The 21,060-nt window shown below is 44.4% G+C and overlaps 1 protein-coding gene across 1 annotated transcript in view; it reads right to left on the reverse strand.

The window, feature by feature from the left end:
- OGDHL (oxoglutarate dehydrogenase L) overlaps positions 1-21,060 on the reverse strand; it is a 302,089-nt gene that overhangs the window by 30,237 nt on the left and 250,792 nt on the right. Inside the window, exon 17 of the mRNA XM_082267472.1 lies at positions 856-1,034. Coding sequence (XP_082123598.1) covers positions 856-1,034 — 179 coding nt within the window. The remainder of the gene's footprint in view (positions 1-855; positions 1,035-21,060) is intronic.

The raw sequence follows: 21,060 nt of genomic DNA on the forward strand, positions 1-21,060 counted from the left end.
AGACTAAAGCAGATCTGAACTATACTTTGATGTGTTTTTGGCATTTACTTTGGTTTTTCATTATTTTGTATTATAGCAGTAAATGAAAAAAAAAAAAAAAGCCACAAAAACAAAGAGGTAGCACTTGCTAAATGAGAAAGAAAATCCCCTTGTGTGCTTTCACATGGCAAAGGAGCCATCTTCCTATGAAACAAAACACATAGTCCATACATAAGATCTATATGCACCATGACCACACACCATGCCGCTCATTTGTAGAGCAAGATTCTATAACAGCAGAACCAGTTCTAAAGCCAGTTGCTTGAGGAGCCCTTATGACTGCACTAACCCTAGCTTTTTTCTACCACATTAGGTTTAAAAGGCAGATTTTGTAAGCTATGCAGATAGAATGAACATATACACGGGGCCAGCTTGGAAACAATACAGTTAAAGTTACTTCATGCAATCAGCTCATAGCAGATAAAAAGAAAATTGTCTGTGTGGGAACAGGGGAAACCATAAATAATGGAGTAAGTGCTGGGCTGGTATTAGCATTTACATGATGAATATCATTGATGAATGTGGTATATTTGTAACATGTCTGAAAATAAAATCATGTATTTAGCATAATAATACCTTGAGTACAATGTTCACTATTGATTATACAAACAAAAATGTAGTATCACCTGCATTAAGGTGGGTAACCACCTTATAGCAAGGCAAAAAAAAAAAAAAATCCAAGCCTTGATAAACAGTAAGTTTAACCAGATCAAGTATTCATGAGTTTACACTCCAGGGGAGCAAGACAAATTTGTTTACCTTGCCTCTTTAAATCAGTCAGTCAGTATGATTAACAGATGTGTTAGCAGCACTCACCATTCCTTCCATGCCATGCGGTAAAAGCAAAACGATGCCATTGTGCCGTACCCACTTTGCTTGTCCTGAGCTGATAAACTGGTCAATTATGCATTGTGCTGTATTATGAAAATCACCAAACTGAGCTTCCCACAACACCAAGGCATTGGGACTTGCCATGGCAAAACCAAGCTCGAAGCCTGAAAGAGATAGAAACCAAGTAATGACACATTCGTTCTCTGGAATAATTCTACACAGCTGTGAACTGGTTGGCTGTGGAACTAAGTAGGAAGCTCACATGTGGCTGGAAAACCTAAGAATTGTTTTTAATGTTATCAATAAGACATTAAATAGTTCATTCACCAAAGTTTAGAAGTTAGGTTTAGATTTCATATCTGTAGACTTAGTGTTGAAAAAAAAAACAATGTTTGTTTGAACCTATAAGCTAAAACCAGGCTCAATCCACCATAAAGCAACTTACCAGTGTGATACACCTTGTTGAAGCTGTCACTTTTGACCTCTAGGTCACACAGAAGTTCTGGGTTCAAAACTGAACATATTTAATGCTTTAATGTGAGTGAGGACACTGGTTAGAACTAATATTCAACCCTAATGGAAGAGAAAAGTAGCTGGAGATGTTCTCTCCAAGTATTTGGCTCTGTGATTGATTTGCCTTTTATATTGAGAACGGTAAGTCCAGTATTTATTTTCTTCTCCCATAAATGGTAGCAACTCTTAAGTCATTTACCCTTTTAATTGAAGTCACAAAAACTGCAATGGAGATCAACCTAAGGGAGTTTTAATGTTAGACCAGTATCCAGTATGGGTAAAGTTTACCTCTGGCCTCCTCACTAATAACTGAAATTTACCTGGAATATGGCCTCTTTGGCAGCCCTTTGAAATACTATAAACACAAGACTCGAATCACTTCATATAATGCCATGACATTTGTTAATGGTTGGAATCATCTACATTCTTATCTGGAACCATGACTGCAGAATACATTTCAGTATGGAATGGAGGCTGGGATTTATCAGTTTGGATCTGCACTAGAACTTGATGAGCTGGGGAAAAGCTACCACACTGGGCATAGTGAAGATGGATGGGCTATGACAGAATAGATGAGATACACAGCTTAAAATGTACAATGAAAAAACAAATTTAAACCCGCGCTACACAACGTGTGGTTGTTAAGTGAAAAATGTGTAAAAAAGTGTAAATGTGTGCAGCTGCTGCAAACACTAAGAAAATCTTAGGGAAAATAATACAAACAAATTTATGCAGCGCTAGCTCCAATAATATTTTAGTAAACAATATATCTCAAATTATTATAAATATAAAGTGCTAAGTGCTGGAATGATCAAATATGCAATAAACAATAAATATCAAGTGCATAAAATCCACATGAGGTGTTAAAAATAAATCCAAGTGAGTGATAAGTGCATAAAAAAGTCCTTAATGTGATCCAAATAAGGTGCCAAAGTGCCAGGAATTCAAAGTGCTTGCAAAGTGATAAGGTGCCCCTCTCGGTTCCCCACTCACCAGATTGCCGGTATAAAAAGACCTTAGTATATTATTGCACAGTGGCCCGGGATCTTTGAAACAGACTTCTCCTATGTAGCCTTCAGTAATATATGGGTCCGCCTCCGCTTCCACCATTAAATGAAAAGAGAGCCATACATGGTGAAGTATGTATAAACAGATTTATTTTCATAAAAGGTCAAATAGATACTCACAAACGAATGAAGTATATTAGCGTGTAAACCGTGAACTCGTGTGGCGCCGCTCTTGGCATGCGTTTCACACACAGGAAGTTCCTGACCGGAAGGGACGTTACGTCTGGTCCGCAACCGGAAGTACGTCAACGCGTTTCGCCGTCAATACAGCGTCAATACAGCGTCTTCAAAGTCTTTGAAGACGCTGAATTGACGGCGAAACGCGTTGACGTACTTCCGGTTGCGGACCAGACGGAACGTCACTTCCAGTGAGGAACTTACTGTGTGTGGAACACACGCCGAGAGCGGCGCCACACGAGTTCACTGTTTACACGCTAATATACTTCATTCGTTTGTGAGTATCTATTTGACCTTTTATGAAAATAAATCTGTTTATACATACTTCACCATGTATGGCCCTCTTTTCATTTAATGGTGGAAGCGGAGGCGGACCCATATATTACTGAAGGCTACATAGGAGAAGTCTGTTTCAAAGATCCCGGGCCACTGTGCAATAATATACAAAGGTCTTTTTATATCGGCAACCTGGTGAGTGGGGAACCGAGAGGGGCACCTTATCACTTTGCAAGCACTTTGAATTCCTGGCACTTTGGCACCTTATTTGGATCACATTAAGGACTTTTTTATGCACTTATCACTCACTTGGATTTATTTATAACACCTCATGTGGATTTTATGCACTTGATATTTATTGTTTATTGCATATTTGATCAATCCAGCACTTAGCACTTTATATTTATAATAATTTGATATATATTGTTTACTAAAATATTATTGGAGCTAGCGCTGCATAAATTTGTTTGTATTATTAAAATGTACAATGCTACAATCCTTATCTATAAGTTATATCTATATTATTAGGAACATATGTGATACTTGGTCTTATTCAATAGTTAATCGATATTCTTAAGTTACAGTTAATCAGGGTGAAAAAAGCAGATGACTATCAAGTTTAACCAATAGAAAAGAAAACCTCCATTTACACAATCCTATACCCACAGTTGATCCAGAGGAAGGCAAAAAAAAAATGAAGCAAAAGTGTGTTTGTATTCTGTCAATACTAGGCAAAGTGATAAGATTGTGTACAGCGGGCCAACTCTATAACCGCATTCTGCATTTCTGAGAATCCAACAGCATATTAGAGCACAAGGTAAACAGAAAAACCTGTTACCGGTACTTTGCCTATTATGGAAAATTACAGGTTACATAATGTGCACAACCTATAGAAATCAAATAAAAGCCACTTTTACTGGTCTGATTTCAGCACTGTAAATTCTGATTGCTATAGTTTACTGCACTTAGGAGTTAAAACTTTATGCAGCCCTAACACAAACCTAGACATATGATAAAAAAAATGCTTAAAGTGTAACTCCACTTTTGTTGAGAAAAAAAAAACATTCCCCCCTGGGTGATCTCTGTACATTACAAGGATTTTGACAAACTTTGTTGCACATTCCTACCTTTTGTTATTCCGAAGAAACCACTGTGTGTTAGTCTGTGTCCATGCGCAAAACTGAGTTTCATGGGAGTGGTTTCTTAATTATAAACCAGCTGCTGCACCTGCAAAGCTCTAATGAGGTAAACTGCAGGGCCTGCATCCCTTTAGATGTGATTATGTATTGGGAGTATCTCACCAAAAATGAAATTTTTGCTGCAGGGGATGCCAGAAATTGGTTTTGTATCTTAGTGTAGACTTCTGGGAAAGTCAGTGAGCCAATCACACCAGCAGGAAATGATGTTTCCGGGGGTGTTCTGTACACATCTTTGTACAGAACACCTCCAAGAAGCCATATTGCATTTCATTTCACAATAAACCACAGAGGTGCAGATTGAAAAGGAAAGATAATTTGGTCTATTATCAATGAATAACATATCTTTATTATTGGTCCTTGGTTTTCACACATCACCTACAATTTATTCATTTATTAGGTTTATGGACATTAATTTGGTCTATCTAATGATGAACGCGACTTGATTATTTGCATTTATTTAGGGTGTGGTCACACTTGAAGTTGCAGCTATTAACATTATTTTTCATTAGCGCGGTTACTACACAATTAATTACCATTAGTAAAGACCTCATGTCAAAATGACTGGTAGATCCAGCGATATGGACAGGTTTACTTTAAGTGTAAAAAGACTCGGCAGGGACATTACATTTTCATACAACAAAACTGAAAAATGCGTTGTCTTCAAATACTGAAATACCAGTCTGATTTCACTTACATTCAGACTATTTAACTTTGAAATATATAACAGATCCTCAGCTTTCATTAGTTTTCTCATTTCTGCATCAATGTTAAATCAAGAAACCCTTAAGTATTACCAAGAAGAATAATACACTGTGTAAAAGATGACAATATATAAAAGACAACAATAGCTATTTACAATGGCATACCCTGTGAATTAGCTTGATTTGAATTACATACATATTAGATAAACTCATCATTTTAAACTGTGGTTTCTTGCTGAGAATATAGCAATAATATTTTTAATTAGTGCCATTTTACAAAGTGAGCTATGTGTGCTAGGATGACAGGCAGGGTCTGTGCTCCTTGTTATTCCATACACACACAGCCAGACACCGCTAGAAGCCATCACTAAGCTTTCAATGGCAGATGTCATGTACCTGTCATTTCTACTATTACCGGTCAAATTCCTTCTGGGAAAAGAGACCTGCAAGTGTTTATCTTACAATTGAAATGCCACAAAAAGGATGCTTATAGGGCAGAAATATGAAGTCCCCAAGTTCCATTTACTGCTACTATAAAGCAAGGCATAAACAAAACTAAGTAAACATTAAAAAAAAACTCTAATTTTGTTAAAAAGTAATATATAGCATATAATTTGTGAATAAACTAGCTGTGTTTCAACGAGCCCCCCCCCCCCCTCCTCCGCAAACAATACTCCCCCACCCTAGCACATTTCTGCAGCTACAGCAAAAAAAAAAAAAAAAAGTTACCTTAATTCATGACCACATGACACACTGGGTCCTGGAGCCTCCCTATCAGTGAGGTCCTCACAGGTCCCAAGGACTCCAGCCGTGGTAACATCACGTCAAAGGGCAGCGCCAAGACCAGTCACTGGCAGGCCTGGACTGTAGCACTGGTTCACCAGTTTCAATAGCATAAGAGGCATAATGAGGGGGTTACATGATGGTGGAGTCAGGTAAGAAAAAAAAAAGGGGATTTAGAGGAGTTTTTTTAAAAGGTGAATGGGGGCAAAGGGGGTAAGTATCTGGGTGGGCTTTAATGGCACTAAAATGATCTCTCCATTTCAATTTACAATCAGCCAATGGCAACTGCATTCAGTTTCTAAACAGGATTTCCCCTCGCTCCTATATTCAAAGTTAAAGCAACCGGCTGCATATGGCAATGTCTTTAGGTTCATGTAAATTATGTAATATACCCAGGCAAAACGTGGATCCTGCCTAAAGCCGGATAAAGACATACTGTATTCAGAAAGCTATATGCAGTAGTTAGATTACCCATCAGGTAATATTGAAGCAGGCATCTTTTACACGTGCATAGGCTTAGCTTCAGATCTTGTTTAATACTACCCAAAGTCCCTACAAAAATAAGCATTTTGCACTCTAACATACCTCTTTGAAACATTTTAAATAAAGAATAGCTGCTAAGAAATACTAAGAAATTAATTTAGAGTGCAAATGCAGGAATTTTTTTCATCAGATTTGCGTTTTTTTTTTAAAAACATGGACATCACCAGGGACAATTCACCTAATCTGGGACTATACCTGAAAATTAAGCTGTTCTTGATTTTCTGGTTACCTTCAAAGCATGTTATGAATGATGAGTGCAACAGTTGCTTGTGTTCTTCACTTTACTGTCATGCCATCAAAATGGCTTATGTCATGGTTGCTCACATGTGCAACACCAAGGTAACTGCAGCTCAACAGAGGCTAAAATGGAAGCTTCCTTGACTGTAAAGCCAAGAAGGGTTTAGTTCCACTAAGCCAACTCGCACAAAGACTAAAATGGCATTATAAGGAGGCAGAAAACCATCGTAAGAAGCAATTTCATGAAAAATAGATTACAAGAGCAATAAAGCAGTATTAGAGCCCGCTTTGTGATTTTTACCCACAGGTAAGCCTAGGCAAAGTGAGAAGATTGTGCACAGCAGGCCATACCTATAACCACATTCTGCTATTTTGAGAATTCAGCAGCATACTAAAGCACAAGGTAACAAACCTGTTACTTTGCCTATTATGGAAAATTACAGGTTATTACAGATTATTTAATGTGCACAACCTGTAGGTAAAGTGATATCTCCTAAACGTGCACCAGTTAGGAGATATTCACCCTGGATACAGCCAGTGACATCACTTTACTGGAAGTTCAGAACCTCGTGCTGGAACCATTGGCTCCCGCGCGCATTCGAAGGAGTAACAACATTGCAGCTTCGCCCAATCACACAGCCAGAGCGAACCCAGAAGAAAGACAGGGGGAAGATGTCAGCCCTCTCAGTGGTGACAGCACTCCATGGGAGGGCTTCATTCTAAATTATTTCATAATGTGCGAATATGCGATACATACTAGCACATTATGCCATTGCCTTACAGGTGTTATATTTTTGCAGTGTACCTGAATCAGTCACAACTAAAACACCAGATCTAAACTCCAAGTAAGCATGAGGCCTAAAGCTGCCCATAGATGTACCAAAATTTGGCTTGTCACTGCTGAACCAACCAAATTTCGACCCGTGTTTTGGCACTTCTGGAAAATTTCCTCTTGACCAGAGCTGCATCTAGAGCTTGTAGCACTGATCAGCGTATTCTGATGGCAGGGAAGCCTCAACACTGTCAGAATGCAATGACACAGAGAGAGGATCCCCCCATCCTTGAATGTGTAGGGGGAGTCAGGTTGGCTTATCTATGGCAAGCCTAACAATATTTTGTTTCAAAAACTGAACAAAATAAATCAAAATAGTAAAATAACCACCAAAGTCACATTTATCTAGACGTGTTCAGTAATGGTGAAAACATATCACCAGTCAACCAGTACAAGTGGCTCCTCTCATTGTAAGTCTGTAATATAACTTTTTTAAACCAGCGTGGACAAATCAATCACCTTATTATATCACTTTAATGATGTCCTGAAATGTCATGGCAGATGTGGACTGTCCAAGAGAATACACAGGCTTATTCTAACAATAGCTACAATACCACTTTATAGACTACATTTACAGCCACACTATATTGCTAGCACAAAGTTCACTGCCAGAATCCATTACTCTCTGAGTGGATAATTCAGTTGTATTTTTTAGTGACAAAAATGTAGCGCACTTTATACTAACAATTTTTAGTTCATACGTTACAACACAGATATGTTTTGACACATATAATTGTTTAGGTTGATAACATTATTTTGCACTAGTATTGGCCCCATGGTCTATATTGTGCTAAAATAATAAACTGTTTTAAGATTATTGCCAAAACCATGCATAGAGATATGGGTTAGGTTTGTGGGTTGGCTGGAAATTAGCTGTAATATTTAGAGATTACGCTGAGGTTTATGGTTAGAAGCTAGGTTGCAGTTAAGAGATGAGGTTGGATTAAGGAAATATACCATTTTTTTTGCGTGTGATAAACGTCCACCAAAATGTCAAATGTAAGATAAAACGGTTAACAATGCAATCCCTGGTGCCAAACAAGAATGTGCCAGATAACTTTGTGCCAATATTTCAACACCTAAAAGAATTACAGCTATTTTCAGGGATTGGAAAAACGTTGTACCATTAGTACAAAGGAGGCATAAGGATTTGATAGGAGTTCATATACAGTATACAGTATGTGCTGGCAGTGCACATACAGTATCTCACAAAAGTGAGTACAACCCTAACATTTTTGTAAATATATTATAGCTTTTCATGTGACAACACTGAAGAAATTACACTTTGCTACAATGTAAAGTAGTGAGTGTACAGCTTGTAAAAAAATATCAATATTTTGTGTGGCCACCATTATTTTCCAGCACTGCCTTAAATCTCTTGGGCATGAAGTCCACCAGAGCTTCACAATTTGCCACTGAAGTCCTCTTCCACTCCTCCATAACGACATCACAGGCTAGTGGATGTTTGAGACCTTGCGCTCCTCCACCTTCCTTTTGAGGATGCCCCACAGATGCTCAATAAGGTTTAGGTCTGGAGACATTCTTGGTCAGTCCATCACCTTTACCCACAGCTTCTTTGACAAGGCAAAGACTTGTGTTTTAGGTGTGTTTACAGTCATTATGTTGGAATACTGCCCTGCGGCCCAGTCTCTGAAGGGATGGGATCATGCTCTGCTTCAGTATGTCACAGTACATGTTGGCATTCATGGTTCCCTCAATGAACTGTAGCTCCCCAGTGCCGGCAGCACTCATGCAGCCCCAGACCATGACACTCCCACCACCATGCTTGACTGTAGGCAAGACACACTTGTTTTTGTACACCTCACCTGGTTGCCGCGACACACGCTTGACACCATCTGAACCAAATTAGTTTATCTTGGTCTCATCAGACCACAGGACATGGTTCCAGTAATCCATGTTCTTAGTTTGCTTGTCTTCAGTAAACTGTTTGCAGGCTTTCTTGTGCATCATCTTTAGAAGAGCCTTCCTTCTGGGACGACAGCCATGCAGACCAATTTGATGCAGTGTGCGGCGTATGGTCTGAGCACTGACAGGCTGACCCCCCACCCCTTCAAACCTCTGCAGCGATGCTGGCAGCACTCATATATCCATTTCCACACCTCAGTATAAGACAACCTCAGTATAGGACGCTTCTTTGGTCGACCATGGCGAGGCCTGTTCTGAGTGGAACCTGTCCTGTTAAACCTCTGTATGGTCTTAGCCTCTGTTCTGCAACTCAGTTTCAGGGTCTTAGCCATCTTCTTATAGCCTAGGCCATCTTTATGTAGAGCAACAATTCTTTTTTTCAGATCCTCAGAAAGTTCTTTGCCTTGAGGTGCCATGTTGAACTTCCAGTGACCAGTATGAGAGAGAGAGCGAGAACACCAAATTTAACACACCTGCTCCCCATTCACACCTGAGACCTTGTAACACTAACGAGGCACATGACACAGGGGAGGAAAAATGGCTAATTGGGCCCAGTTTGGACATTTTCACTTAGAGGTGTACTCACTTTTTTTGCCAGCAGTTTAGACATTAATGGCTGTGTGTTGAGTTATTTTGAGGGGACAGCAAATTTATACTGTTAAACAAGCTTTACACTCACTACTTTACATTGTAGCAAAGAGTAATTTCTTCAGTGTTGTCACATGAAATGATATAATAAAATATTTCCAAAAATGTGAGGGGTGTACTCACTTTTGTGAGCTACTGTATATCAGATATGGTCTCTATCACTTAGGATATTGGGAAGGAAAATCTGAAAGCCCAATGACAATGAGGGATGTTGGCCAATGCCTGCAGTGCCATGTTTGGCTGCAGAATGATTACACTTTACCAAACGTCTTACATGTCCAACATTTTAGTAGTAGTTAATTACTGTATATGTTACACACATAACATGTATTTGTTATGAGCACCATGGGTCCTTGGACAAAAACAGAATGGAAATGGTACAGAGAATGGTAAGGAGGCATGTCAAAGAAATGACTGCCAAACACCTAAGAATCTTTACTGCTGAAAGGTCTCACTTCACAAGAATCATCAGAATGACTAACACTAAGGCACTTCCTACATGAACAGGAACAGGTAATGGAAGTTTGTTATACTACAGTTCTAGTGTATCTAGCACCTCCTAGTGTTACGAGTCTAAACTGAAGAGTGCGAGTCTAAAAACGTCCTATTAAAAACTTATCTCTCAATAGTGACTGCCAAAAAGCACTCAGGGAAAAAAAAAAAAACATAAAGACCCCTTCCATTCCCCTCCCCACAGACTTCCCCATCCTTCATTTTTATTAATCTTTGGCATACTTAGTTTAAAGCTGAACTCCAGGCATGAACCTGCCCTCCCCTTAACCACTTCCCGCCCGCCCTATAGCAGATTGACGGCGGGAATGTGGTTGTATTATCCTGACCGGATGTCATATGACGGCGGCAGGATAATACAGCTCTGCGCGCCCCCGGGGGCGCGCAGAGCGGCGATCGGTGATGCGAGGTGTCAGCCTGTCACCCTGCATCTCCAATCTCGGAAAAGAGCCTACTGACGTAGCTCTTTACCATGTGACCAGCCGTGTCCAATCACGGCTGGTCACATAGTAAACAGGAAGAGCCGTTGATCGGCTTTCCTTAGTTCGCGCCTGACAGGCAAGAGTAAAGGAGCGCCGATCAGTGGCTCCCCTGACAGGGGGGGGGGGGGTCGGCACTGGTAATCAGATCATTGATTACTAGTGCAGACCCTCGGGGGGGGGTGCCACTAGAACCTCCAGGGATGCCCACCCATGACCCCAGGGATGCCCACCTATGACCCCAGGGATGCCCACCAGGGATGGCAATCAGGGCTCAGGGAGCCCCCCATTGCCCTCCCCATTAGTGCTGCCCGCCAGTGCCCTCCCTATCAGTGCTGCCCACCAGTGCCCATCATTGCCATCTTTCAGTGTCGCCCACCATTGCCCACCAGTGCCGCCTATCAGTGCCCATTAGTGCCCATCAGTGCCACCCGTCAGTGCCACCTATCAGTGCCCACCAGTGCCACCTATCAGTGCCACCAATCAGTGCCCGTCAGTGCCACCTATCAGTGCCCATCAATGCTGCCCATCAGTGCCGCCTATCAGTGCCCACCAATGCTGCATATCTGTGCTACCTATCAGTGCCACATATCAGTGCCTATCAGTGCCGCATATCAGTGCCGCCTATCAGTGCCACCCCATCACTGCCATCCCATCAGTGCCTCCTCATCAGTGCCTGTCAGTGCAGTCTCATCAGTGCTCATCAGTGCAGGAAAAAACTTATTTATTTACAAAATTGTATAACATAAAAGGGGAAAATTGGCCTGGGCAGGAAGGGGGTGAAAGTGCCCTGTATTGAAGTGGTTAAAAAACCCTAAGTTAAAAGCCCAATTTACTTGCCTATAATTTGCGGCCATGTGATGTGCTGGGTCCTGTGCCTTCTCTCTCCTTCACAACAGAGGGGGAAAGTACTTCTCCCAGTGTCCACGTCACTTCCAGGGTGACATGGACGCTTCCTATTGGCTGTCCAGTGGCAGGGTATTCTCATTTCCAGAAGAATCACAGCATGATAAAAATGAAGAAGCAACTGGTAGGCATGGGCACTGCAGCACTGGGTCACCAGTAGGTACACCAAGAAGAGACACCAGCAATGGACACAGATGTTGTACATGGTGAGCATGAAATATATTTTTTTTAATTTAATAAAGCTGTATACAGTCGTAATGGGGCATACAGCGCAGTAAGTGATGTGTGTACATAAATTTCTATGCAGAACAAGAAAAAATTCAGAGTCCAATTGGAGCATACAGGGTAACTTTCCACTGATCTTAATGCACCAGATGTAGCACCTCTTAAGAGACTCAAGTATCTCTAGGCAAACAGGTAAGAAGAAAAGCAGTGTGCAAACTGAGTGTAGTTTATGAACAGATTCATTGTGGTAAAAAGACAAATGCCAACTCACATTGTGACAGGTAAAACCAGGCTCATCACATAGTAAGTAGTGTTGAGCGAACACGGACTGTATTATTCGTGTTCGTACCGAATAATTGGATTTTTTGTACCCGAACACGGACACGGACACTTTACTGTATGTTCGGGTAAAAATCCGTGTTCGGTCGTTTTATTTCCGGGTTTTGCATGCTTTGGCGCTCTTTTCATGGCGGGCTTTCAACAGCCAATCAACAATCGTTTAACTGGTGTGCCTTAAGCCATCCCAGCCATGCCTGCAAATGTCTCAGTAGCTGTGATTGGCCGTCTGAAGCATGTGACCAAGTCTTTATAAGTTCGAGGCAGCCGCAGCGGCGTCATTATGCTGCTTAGATTCAGGGACAGAGCACACATCAACGTGCTGGCTGCTGATTAGGGAAAGATAGGCAGGAAAAAACCATTTGTGTCCGGATAGAATTGAGGGACAGGTCGGAGTGTTTAGGCAGGGCGAGTTGTAGGCATTTTAGGGATAGAGTCTGCTGAATTATATAGGGTCAGTGTCTTCTACAAACTACAATCGATATTGCTGTGTGGGGGGTGGGGTCTGCACTCAATCCTGATCTACGATCTCTTCTCAATCCTGTTAGGGACAGAGTCTGCTGAATTTTAGGGAAACTGTGTTCTACAAACTACAATCGATATTGCTGTGTGGTGTGGGATTGGAGATAGGCAGGTGTCAGTGATCCACATCCATTTTTCTGTGTGTGAGCTGCAGTGAACACAATCTTTTTGGGCTGCAGTGAACACAATCTTTTTGGGCTGCAGTGAACACAATCTTTTTGGGCTGCAGTGAACACAATCTTTTTGGGCTGCAGTGAACACAATCTTTTTGGGCTGCAGTGAACACAATCTTTTTGGGGTGCAGTGAACAAAATCTTTTTGGGGTGCAGTGAACACAATCCTTTTTGGTGTGCAGTGAACACAATCTTTGTGGGGTGCAGTGAACAAAATCCTTTGTGGGGTGCAGTGAACACAATCTTTTTGGGGTGCAGTGAACAAAATCCTTTTTGGGGTGCAGTGAACAACATCCTTTTTGGGGTGCAGTGAACACAATCTTTTTGGGGTGCAGTGAACAAAATCCTTTGTGGGGTGCAGTGAACACAATCTTTTTGGGGTGCAGTGAACACAATCTTTTTGGGGTGGAGTGAACAACATCCTTTTTGGGGTGCAGTGAACAAAATCCTTTTTGGGGTGCAGTGAACAAAATCATTTTTGGGGTGCAGTGAACACAATCTTTTTGGGGTGCAGTGAACACAATCTTTGTGGGGTGCAGTGAACACAATCTTTTTGGGGTGGAGTGAACAACATCCTTTTTGGGGTGCAGTGAACAACATCCTTTTTGGGGTGCAGTGAACACAATCTTTTTGGGGTGCAGTGAACACAATCTTTGTGGGGTACAGTGAACAGAATCTTTGTGGGGTGCAGTGAACACAATCTTTGGGGGGTACAGTGAACACAATCTTTGTGAGGTGCAGTGAACACAATCTTTGTGGGGTGCAGTGAACACAATCATTGTGGGGTGCAGTGAACTCAATCTTTGTGGGGTACAGTGAACACAATCTCATACTGAAGGTTTGAGGGTGCTGCCTGTTCCATACTCCCCCTACTCCTCATCTAGCCTTTTAGGGGTACAAACAATAGTAATTGGGGCCTAGTGTGGTTGTGTACGTGTGATATACATACACTTTTTTGGGATCATATTTTCTATTCCGCTATTTAATCAAAAACCTTTGGGGATCAGTTAAATTGGGGGATAGTCTGTGTTGGTACGTGTGAGAGAGATCCACCTTTCCAAGTTGTTGGGGTTCATCTCATACTTCTGAAGGTTTGAGGGTGCTGCCTGTTCCATACTCCCCCTACTCCTAGCCTTTTAGGGGTACAAACAATAGTAATTGGGGCCTAGTGTGGTTGTGTACGTGTGATATACATACACTTTTTTGGGATCATATTTTCTATTCCGCTATTTAATCAAAAACCTTTGGGGATCAGTTAAATTGGGGGATAGTCTGTGTTGGTACGTGTGAGAGAGATCCACCTTTCCAAGTTGTTGGGGTTCATCTCATACTTCTGAAGGTTTGAGGGTGCTGCCTGTTCCATACTCCCCCTACTCCTAGCCTTTTAGGGGTACAAACAATAGTAATTGGGGCCTAGTGTGGTTGTGTACGTGTGATATACATACACTTTTTTGGGATCATATTTTCTATTCCGCTATTTAATCAAAAACCTTTGGGGATCAGTTAAATTGGGGGATAGTCTGTGTTGGTACGTGTGAGAGAGATCCACCTTTCCAAGTTGTTGGGGTTCATCTCATACTTCTGAAGGTTTGAGGGTGCTGCCTGTTCCATACCCCCCCTACTCCTAGCCTTTTAGGGGTACAAACAATAGTAATTGGGGCCTAGTGTGGTTGTGTACGTGTGATATACATACACTTTTTTGGGATCATATTTTCTATTCCGCTATTTAATCAAAAACCTTTGGGGATCAGTTAAATTGGGGGATAGTCTGTGTTGGTACGTGTGAGAGAGATCCACCTTTCCAAGTTGTTGGGGTTCATCTCATACTTCTGAAGGTTTGAGGGTGCTGCCTGTTCCATACCCCCCCTACTCCTCATCTAGCCTTTTAGGGGTACAAACAATAGTAATTGGGGCCTAGTGTGGTTGTGTACGTGCGAGATACATACACTTTTTTTGATCATATTTCCTATTCCGCTATTCAATAAAAACCTTTGAGGATCAATTGAATTGCGGGATAGTCTGTGTCGGTACGTGTGAGAGAGATCCACCTTTCCAAGTTGTTGGGGTTCATCTCATACTTCTGAAGGTTTGAGGGTGCTGCCTGTTCCATACCCCCCCTACTCCTCATCTAGCCTTTTAGGGGTACAAACAATAGTAATTGGGGCCTAGTGTGGTTGTGTACGTGCGAGATACATACACTTTTTTTGATCATATTTCCTATTCCGCTATTCAATAAAAACCTTTGAGGATCAATTGAATTGCGGGATAGTCTGTGTCGGTACGTGTGAGAGAGATCCACCTTTCCAAGTTGTTGGGGTTCATCTCATACTTCTGAAGGTTTGAGGGTGCTGCCTGTTCCATACTCCCCCTACTCCTCATCTAGCCTTTTAGGGGTACAAACAATAGTAATTGGGGCCTAGTGTGGTTGTGTACGTGTGATATACATACACTTTTTTTGGATCATATTTTCTATTCCGCTATTCAATAAAAACCTTTCTAGGGCAAGATCTTAAATTACAGAAATATGAGGAGACCGTCAAATAAGGGCCGTGGCCTGGGTCGTGGTGCTGCTGGTAGAGCTCCTGTTGCAAGGAGAGGACATGGTCGATCTGTGCCAGCTACACGCACAAGTGAAACACCTTCCTCAAGTGTGAGTAGGCGACAGAACCTGCATCAGTATTTGGTAGGGCATCAAACGCCCCTAGAAGTGATGAGGCCAGAACAAGTTGAGGCGATAGTAGATTGGTTTGCTGCTGACAGTGCCTCCAGTTCCTTCACATTGTCTCCCACCCAGTCTACTGCAGAAAGGTCAGAGTTGGCACCTGCAGCCAATGTCCAACCGTCTTTCACCTCACCCCCTTGCAAATCAGGCCAGCAGTCTGAGCCCCAAGCCATACAGCAGTCTCTTATTCTTTTTGAGGACTCTGTCAGCAGGGTTTCCCAGGGCCATCCACCTAGCCCTGCCCCAGAAGTGGAAGAGATTGAGTGCAGCGATGCCCAACCACTTATTTCTCAAGATGAGTACATGCAAGGATCATCGCAGCACGTCTCCGATGATGACGAAACGCAGGTGCCAACTGCTGCGGCGTTCAGCATTGTGGAGACCGACAAGGAGGGCAGGGGTGAAGACTGGGTGGAAGATGATGTGGAGGACGATGAGGTCCTCGACCCCACATGGAATGAACGTCATGCAGGTGAACTGAGTAGTTTGGAGGAAGAGGCGGTGGTCGCACAGAGCCACCAGCACAGCAGAAGAGGGAGCAGGGTGCAGAAGCGGAGCGGCCGTGCCCTAGACACTACGCCCGCTACTGCCCAACGCAGCAAGGGAACGAGCGCACCAAAGTCAGCTCAAAGGAGTTCTCTAGCGTGGAAGTTCTTTAGAAAATGTGCTGATGACAGGACACGAGTGGTTTGCACCCTGTGCAATCAGAGCTTGAAGCGAGGCATGAACCTTCTCAACCTGAGCACAACCTGCATGATCAGGCATCTAAGTGCAAAGCACGAGCTGCAGTGGAGTACACACCTTCAAAACCAAGAAACGTCTCTGGCTCATCCTGCTTCCTCTTCTGCTGCAGTCTCGGCCGCTCCAGCCACATCTGTAGTGATACCGGCACCTGCCACCCCGCAAACAGACGATCTGTCAGCAACACCACCACCTGGGTCACCAACAACCATCTCCACAATGTCCCGTGGAAGCGTTCAGCTTTCCATCTCCCAAACACTTGAGAGGAAGAGGAAGTACCCCCCTACCCACCCGCGATCCCTGGCCCTGAATGCCAGCATTTCAAAATTATTGGCCTTTGAAATGCTGTCATTCCGTCTGGTGGAGACGCACAGTTTTAAAAACCTTATGTCGGTGGCTGTCCCACAGTACGTCGTGCCCAGCCGCCACTACTTTTCCAGGCAAGCCATCCCTTCCCTGCACAACCAAGTGGGGGAAAAAATCAGGTGTGCACTGCGCAACGCCATCTGTGCCAAGGTCCACCTAACTACGGATACGTGGACCAGTAAGCACGGTCAGGGGCGTTATATCTCCCTAACGGCACACTGGGTAAATGCAGTGGCGGATGGGCCTGAGGCGGATAGCAATTTGGCGCATGTCCTTCCACCACCGAGGATTGCAGGGCGCTTCAGTTTGCCTCCTGTTCCTAACTCCTCCTACTCCGCTTCCTCATCCTCTACCGCCTCCTCATCCGGACAGCGTAACACCTTCACCACCAACTTCAGCACGGCCAGGGGTAAACGACAGCAGGCAGTTTTACAACTTGCCTGTTTGGGGGACAAACCACACACCGCGCAGGAGTTGTGGAGGAGCATGGAACAGCAGACAAATGAGTGGTTGCTGCCAGCGAGCCTCAAGCCCGGCCTGGTGGTGTGCGATAACGGGCGAAATCTCATAGCAGCTCTGGGCCTAGCCGGTTTGACGCACATCCCTTGCCTGGCGCATGTGCTGAATTTGGTGGTGCAGAGGTTCCTTAAAAACTACCCCGATATGTCAGAGCTGCTGCAGAAAGTGCGGGCCGTTTGTGCGCACTTTCGGCGTTCTCACCCTGCTGCTGCTCGCCTGGCAGCGCTGCAGCGTAACTTCGGCCTTCCCGCTCACCGCCTCATATGTGACGTGCCCACAAGGTGGAACTCCACCTTGCACATGCTGGAAAGACTGTGCGAGCAGCAGCAGGCCATAGTGGAGTTTCAGCTGCAGCACGCACGCGTGAGTCGCTCTGCGGAACAGCACCACTTCACCACCAATAACTGGGCCTCCATGCGAGACCTGTGTGCCTTGTTGCGCTGTTTTGAGTACTCCACCAACATGGCCAGTGGCAATGACGCCGTTCTCAGCTTAACTATCCCACTTCTATGCCTCCTTGAAAAAACAATTCGGGCGATGATGGAAGAGGATGTGGCACAGGATGAGGAGGAGGAGGAGGATGAAGAGGTAACATTTCCAAGGCTTTCAGGGCAGTCATTCGCAAGGGGCTCCGAGGGTGGGTTCCTGCACACGCAAACGCCAGGGACGCAATTGTCCAGCAGGGGCACAGTTCTGGAGGATGAGGAGGATGAGGAGGAGGAGGAGCTGGAGGAGGAGATGGAACCATGTTCACAGCAGGGTGGCACCCAGGCCAGCTCATGGCCATCACTGGTGCGTGGCTGGGGGGATACAGAGGACACGGACCATACACCTCCCACAGAGGACAGCCTTTCGTTGCCTCTGGGCAGCCTGGCACACATGAGCGATTACATGCTGCAGTGTCTCCACAACGACCGCCGAGTTGCCCACATTCTAACTTGTGCTGATTACTGGGTGGCCACGCTGCTGGATCCCCGTTACAAGGACAACGTACCGTCCTTAATTCACTCACTGGAGCGCGATCGCAAGATGCGCGAGTACAAGCGCACGCTGGTAGACGCCATGCTGCTGGCATTCCCATCTGACAGCGGGGCCACAGTGGAAGCACAAGGCAGAGGAGGAGGAGGAGGAGGTCGCCAACGCAACCAGGGCACCGCCAGCACCTCAGAAGGCAGGGTTAGCATGGCCGAAATGTGGAAAAGCTTTGTCAGCACGCCACAACAAACAGCAGCACCAGCAGCTCAGATGGAACGTCTTAGCAGGAGGCAGCATTTTACCAACATGGTGGAGCAGTATGTGTGCACACGCCTACATGTAGTGAATGACGGGTCTGCCCCCTTCAACTTCTGGGTCTCCAAATTGGGCACATGGCCTGAGCTTGCCCTTTACGCCTTGGAGGTGCTGGCGTGCCCTGCAGCCAGTGTATTATCTGAACGGGTATTTAGCACGGCTGGGGGCGTTATAACAGACAAGCGCAGCCGCCTGTCCAGAGACAATGTGGACAAGCTCACGTTCATTAAAATGAACCAGGCATGGATCCCACGGGACTTTTCCGTACCTTATGCAGAATAGCAATGGATACCGACCTTACCCACCCATTGTTCCATTTTTGCTCTTTCTCACTCTTTTGGGGTGTACCCTCATTTAAAATTTGTGAAAAGAAGCAGTGTTGGCTACCTCGTCCTCCTCCTCAGGGCCAGATTAATGTAGGGGCTATTGGAGCTGCAGCTCCAGGCCCCTACCTTTTATATAGGCCCCGGGTTGGCCATATTCACTGTTACCGCTCTTCTGTCACTTGTAAACACAGAAGTCTGGCTTCTATGCTCGCTTCCCCAGGCAGCACCCTCAGAACCTCCCCACACAGCGTGAAGGCCGGACAAGGAGGGACAGTTGGCGATGCATGGATGTGTTTATGGGCTTCAGAGACAGCATCCCATGTTGAATTAGGCATGCATGGCTGCACCCTTCCTCCTCTGGGTGCATGGCAAGGCACGGCCCTAAGGCCCTTCAAAATCCTCAGCACCAAGCCCATGATGCTGTTAATCCGGCCCTGGTCCTCCTCCACCGCCGCTTCCACCTACACCGCCCATAGGTGTGCGCAGCCTATTGCATTAAGGTGTGCACCCCAAAGTTGAAATACACATGCATGTGTTTGCCAGCAGGGAGAGTAATGTATCGGGGCCATGTACCTGTAGGCAAGGAGAAATAGAGCAGAGCAGGTCCCAGGGAGATCTTTCCCATCTCCTCACTGGCAATGCTATGTGCCCTAGGTGATTAGGGTGTGCCCAGGCACACCCAGCACACCCTGTGCGCACGCCTATGTCACCGCTAGGCTTGTGACGGTATCAGATTTTCATGCTGCGATTAATTGATTAAGGTTTTGCCACGGTATACGGTATTATCACGGTATTCTATTATTAAATTTAAATTATTAAATTTCCACCTCACTTCAATTTCATTGCTGAATTTAGGGGCTTTGGTTCACTTATGCACATTATTATATAGTCAGTCAGTACAGACTCTGTGAACCAGGCCTAAAATAGGTCATCAAGCAGTGTCTGGCCTAACTGGTGATAACTGGTTCTGGCGCTCGGCTCCGATCCGATGGCCTGGTCATTAAGAGGGCAAATCCTTGTGGTCAAGAAGTGGTTAAACCTGAAGGAGGTGTTGTTTATAAATTACTTTACTATTGCTTTAGGCCTGGTTCACATGTATGCGGGTTGGTGGTTCACATTTGCACAGGCATAGCAGCCCATTGATTTGAATGGGCTGCTATGCCCTCATTTTCCGCAGAAAAAAGGTGCATGCAGCATTTTTTTAAAATTCAGTGGCCTTGAAATCCATCCTGCTTTTGCACCATGCGACTAACCTGCAGTTCCTGCTCTGGCAAGCTTTCTGCATTTTTTGTATACGTGGGCACGGCATTTAAAAATAAACAGTTTGCGTGTGCAGCAACGGCAGGTAAGTCGCATGGTGCAAAAGAAGGATGGATTTCATGGCCACTGCATTTTTTTAAATTCTGCATGCACCTTTTTTCAGCTGAAAACGCAGGCATAGCAGCTCAAGCCCATTCACATCAATGGGCTGCTATGCCTGTGCAAATGTGGGCCCCCAACCCGCATACATGTGAACCAGGCCTAAAGCAATAGTAAAGTCATTAATTGGTTAAACCTGCAGGAGGACCGGTGTTTTTATCTATTAATGACTTTACTATTGCTTTAGGCCTGGTTCACATGTATGCGGGTTGGGGGCCCACATTTGCACAGGCATAGCAGCCCATTGATGTGAATGGGCTTGAGCTGCTATGCCTGCGTTTTCAGCTGAAAAAAGGTGCATGCAGAATTTAAAAAAATGCAGTGGCCATGAAATCCATCCTTCTTTTGCACCATGCGACTTACCTGCCGTTGCTGCACACGCAAACTGTTTATTTTTAAATGCCGTGCCCACGTATACAAAAAATGCAGAAAGCTTGCCAGAGCAGGAACTGCAGGTTAGTCGCATGGTGCAAAAGCAGGATGGATTTCAAGGCCACTGAATTTTAAAAAAATGCTGCATGCACCTTTTTTCTGCGGAAAATGAGGGCATAGCAGCCCGTTCAAATCAATGGGCTGCTATGCCTGTGCAAATGTGGGCCGCCAACCCGCATACATGTGAACCGCCAACCCGCATACATGTGAACCACCAACCCGCATACATGTGAACCAGGCCTAAAGCAATAGTAAAGTCATTAATAGATAAAAACACCGGTCCTCCTGCAGGTTTAACCACTTCTGGATCGCAAGGATTTGC

The sequence above is a fragment of the Pelophylax lessonae genome, assembly GCF_965119305.1.
Source record: "Pelophylax lessonae genome assembly, chromosome: 9".
Lineage (NCBI taxonomy): Eukaryota > Metazoa > Chordata > Amphibia > Anura > Ranidae > Pelophylax > Pelophylax lessonae.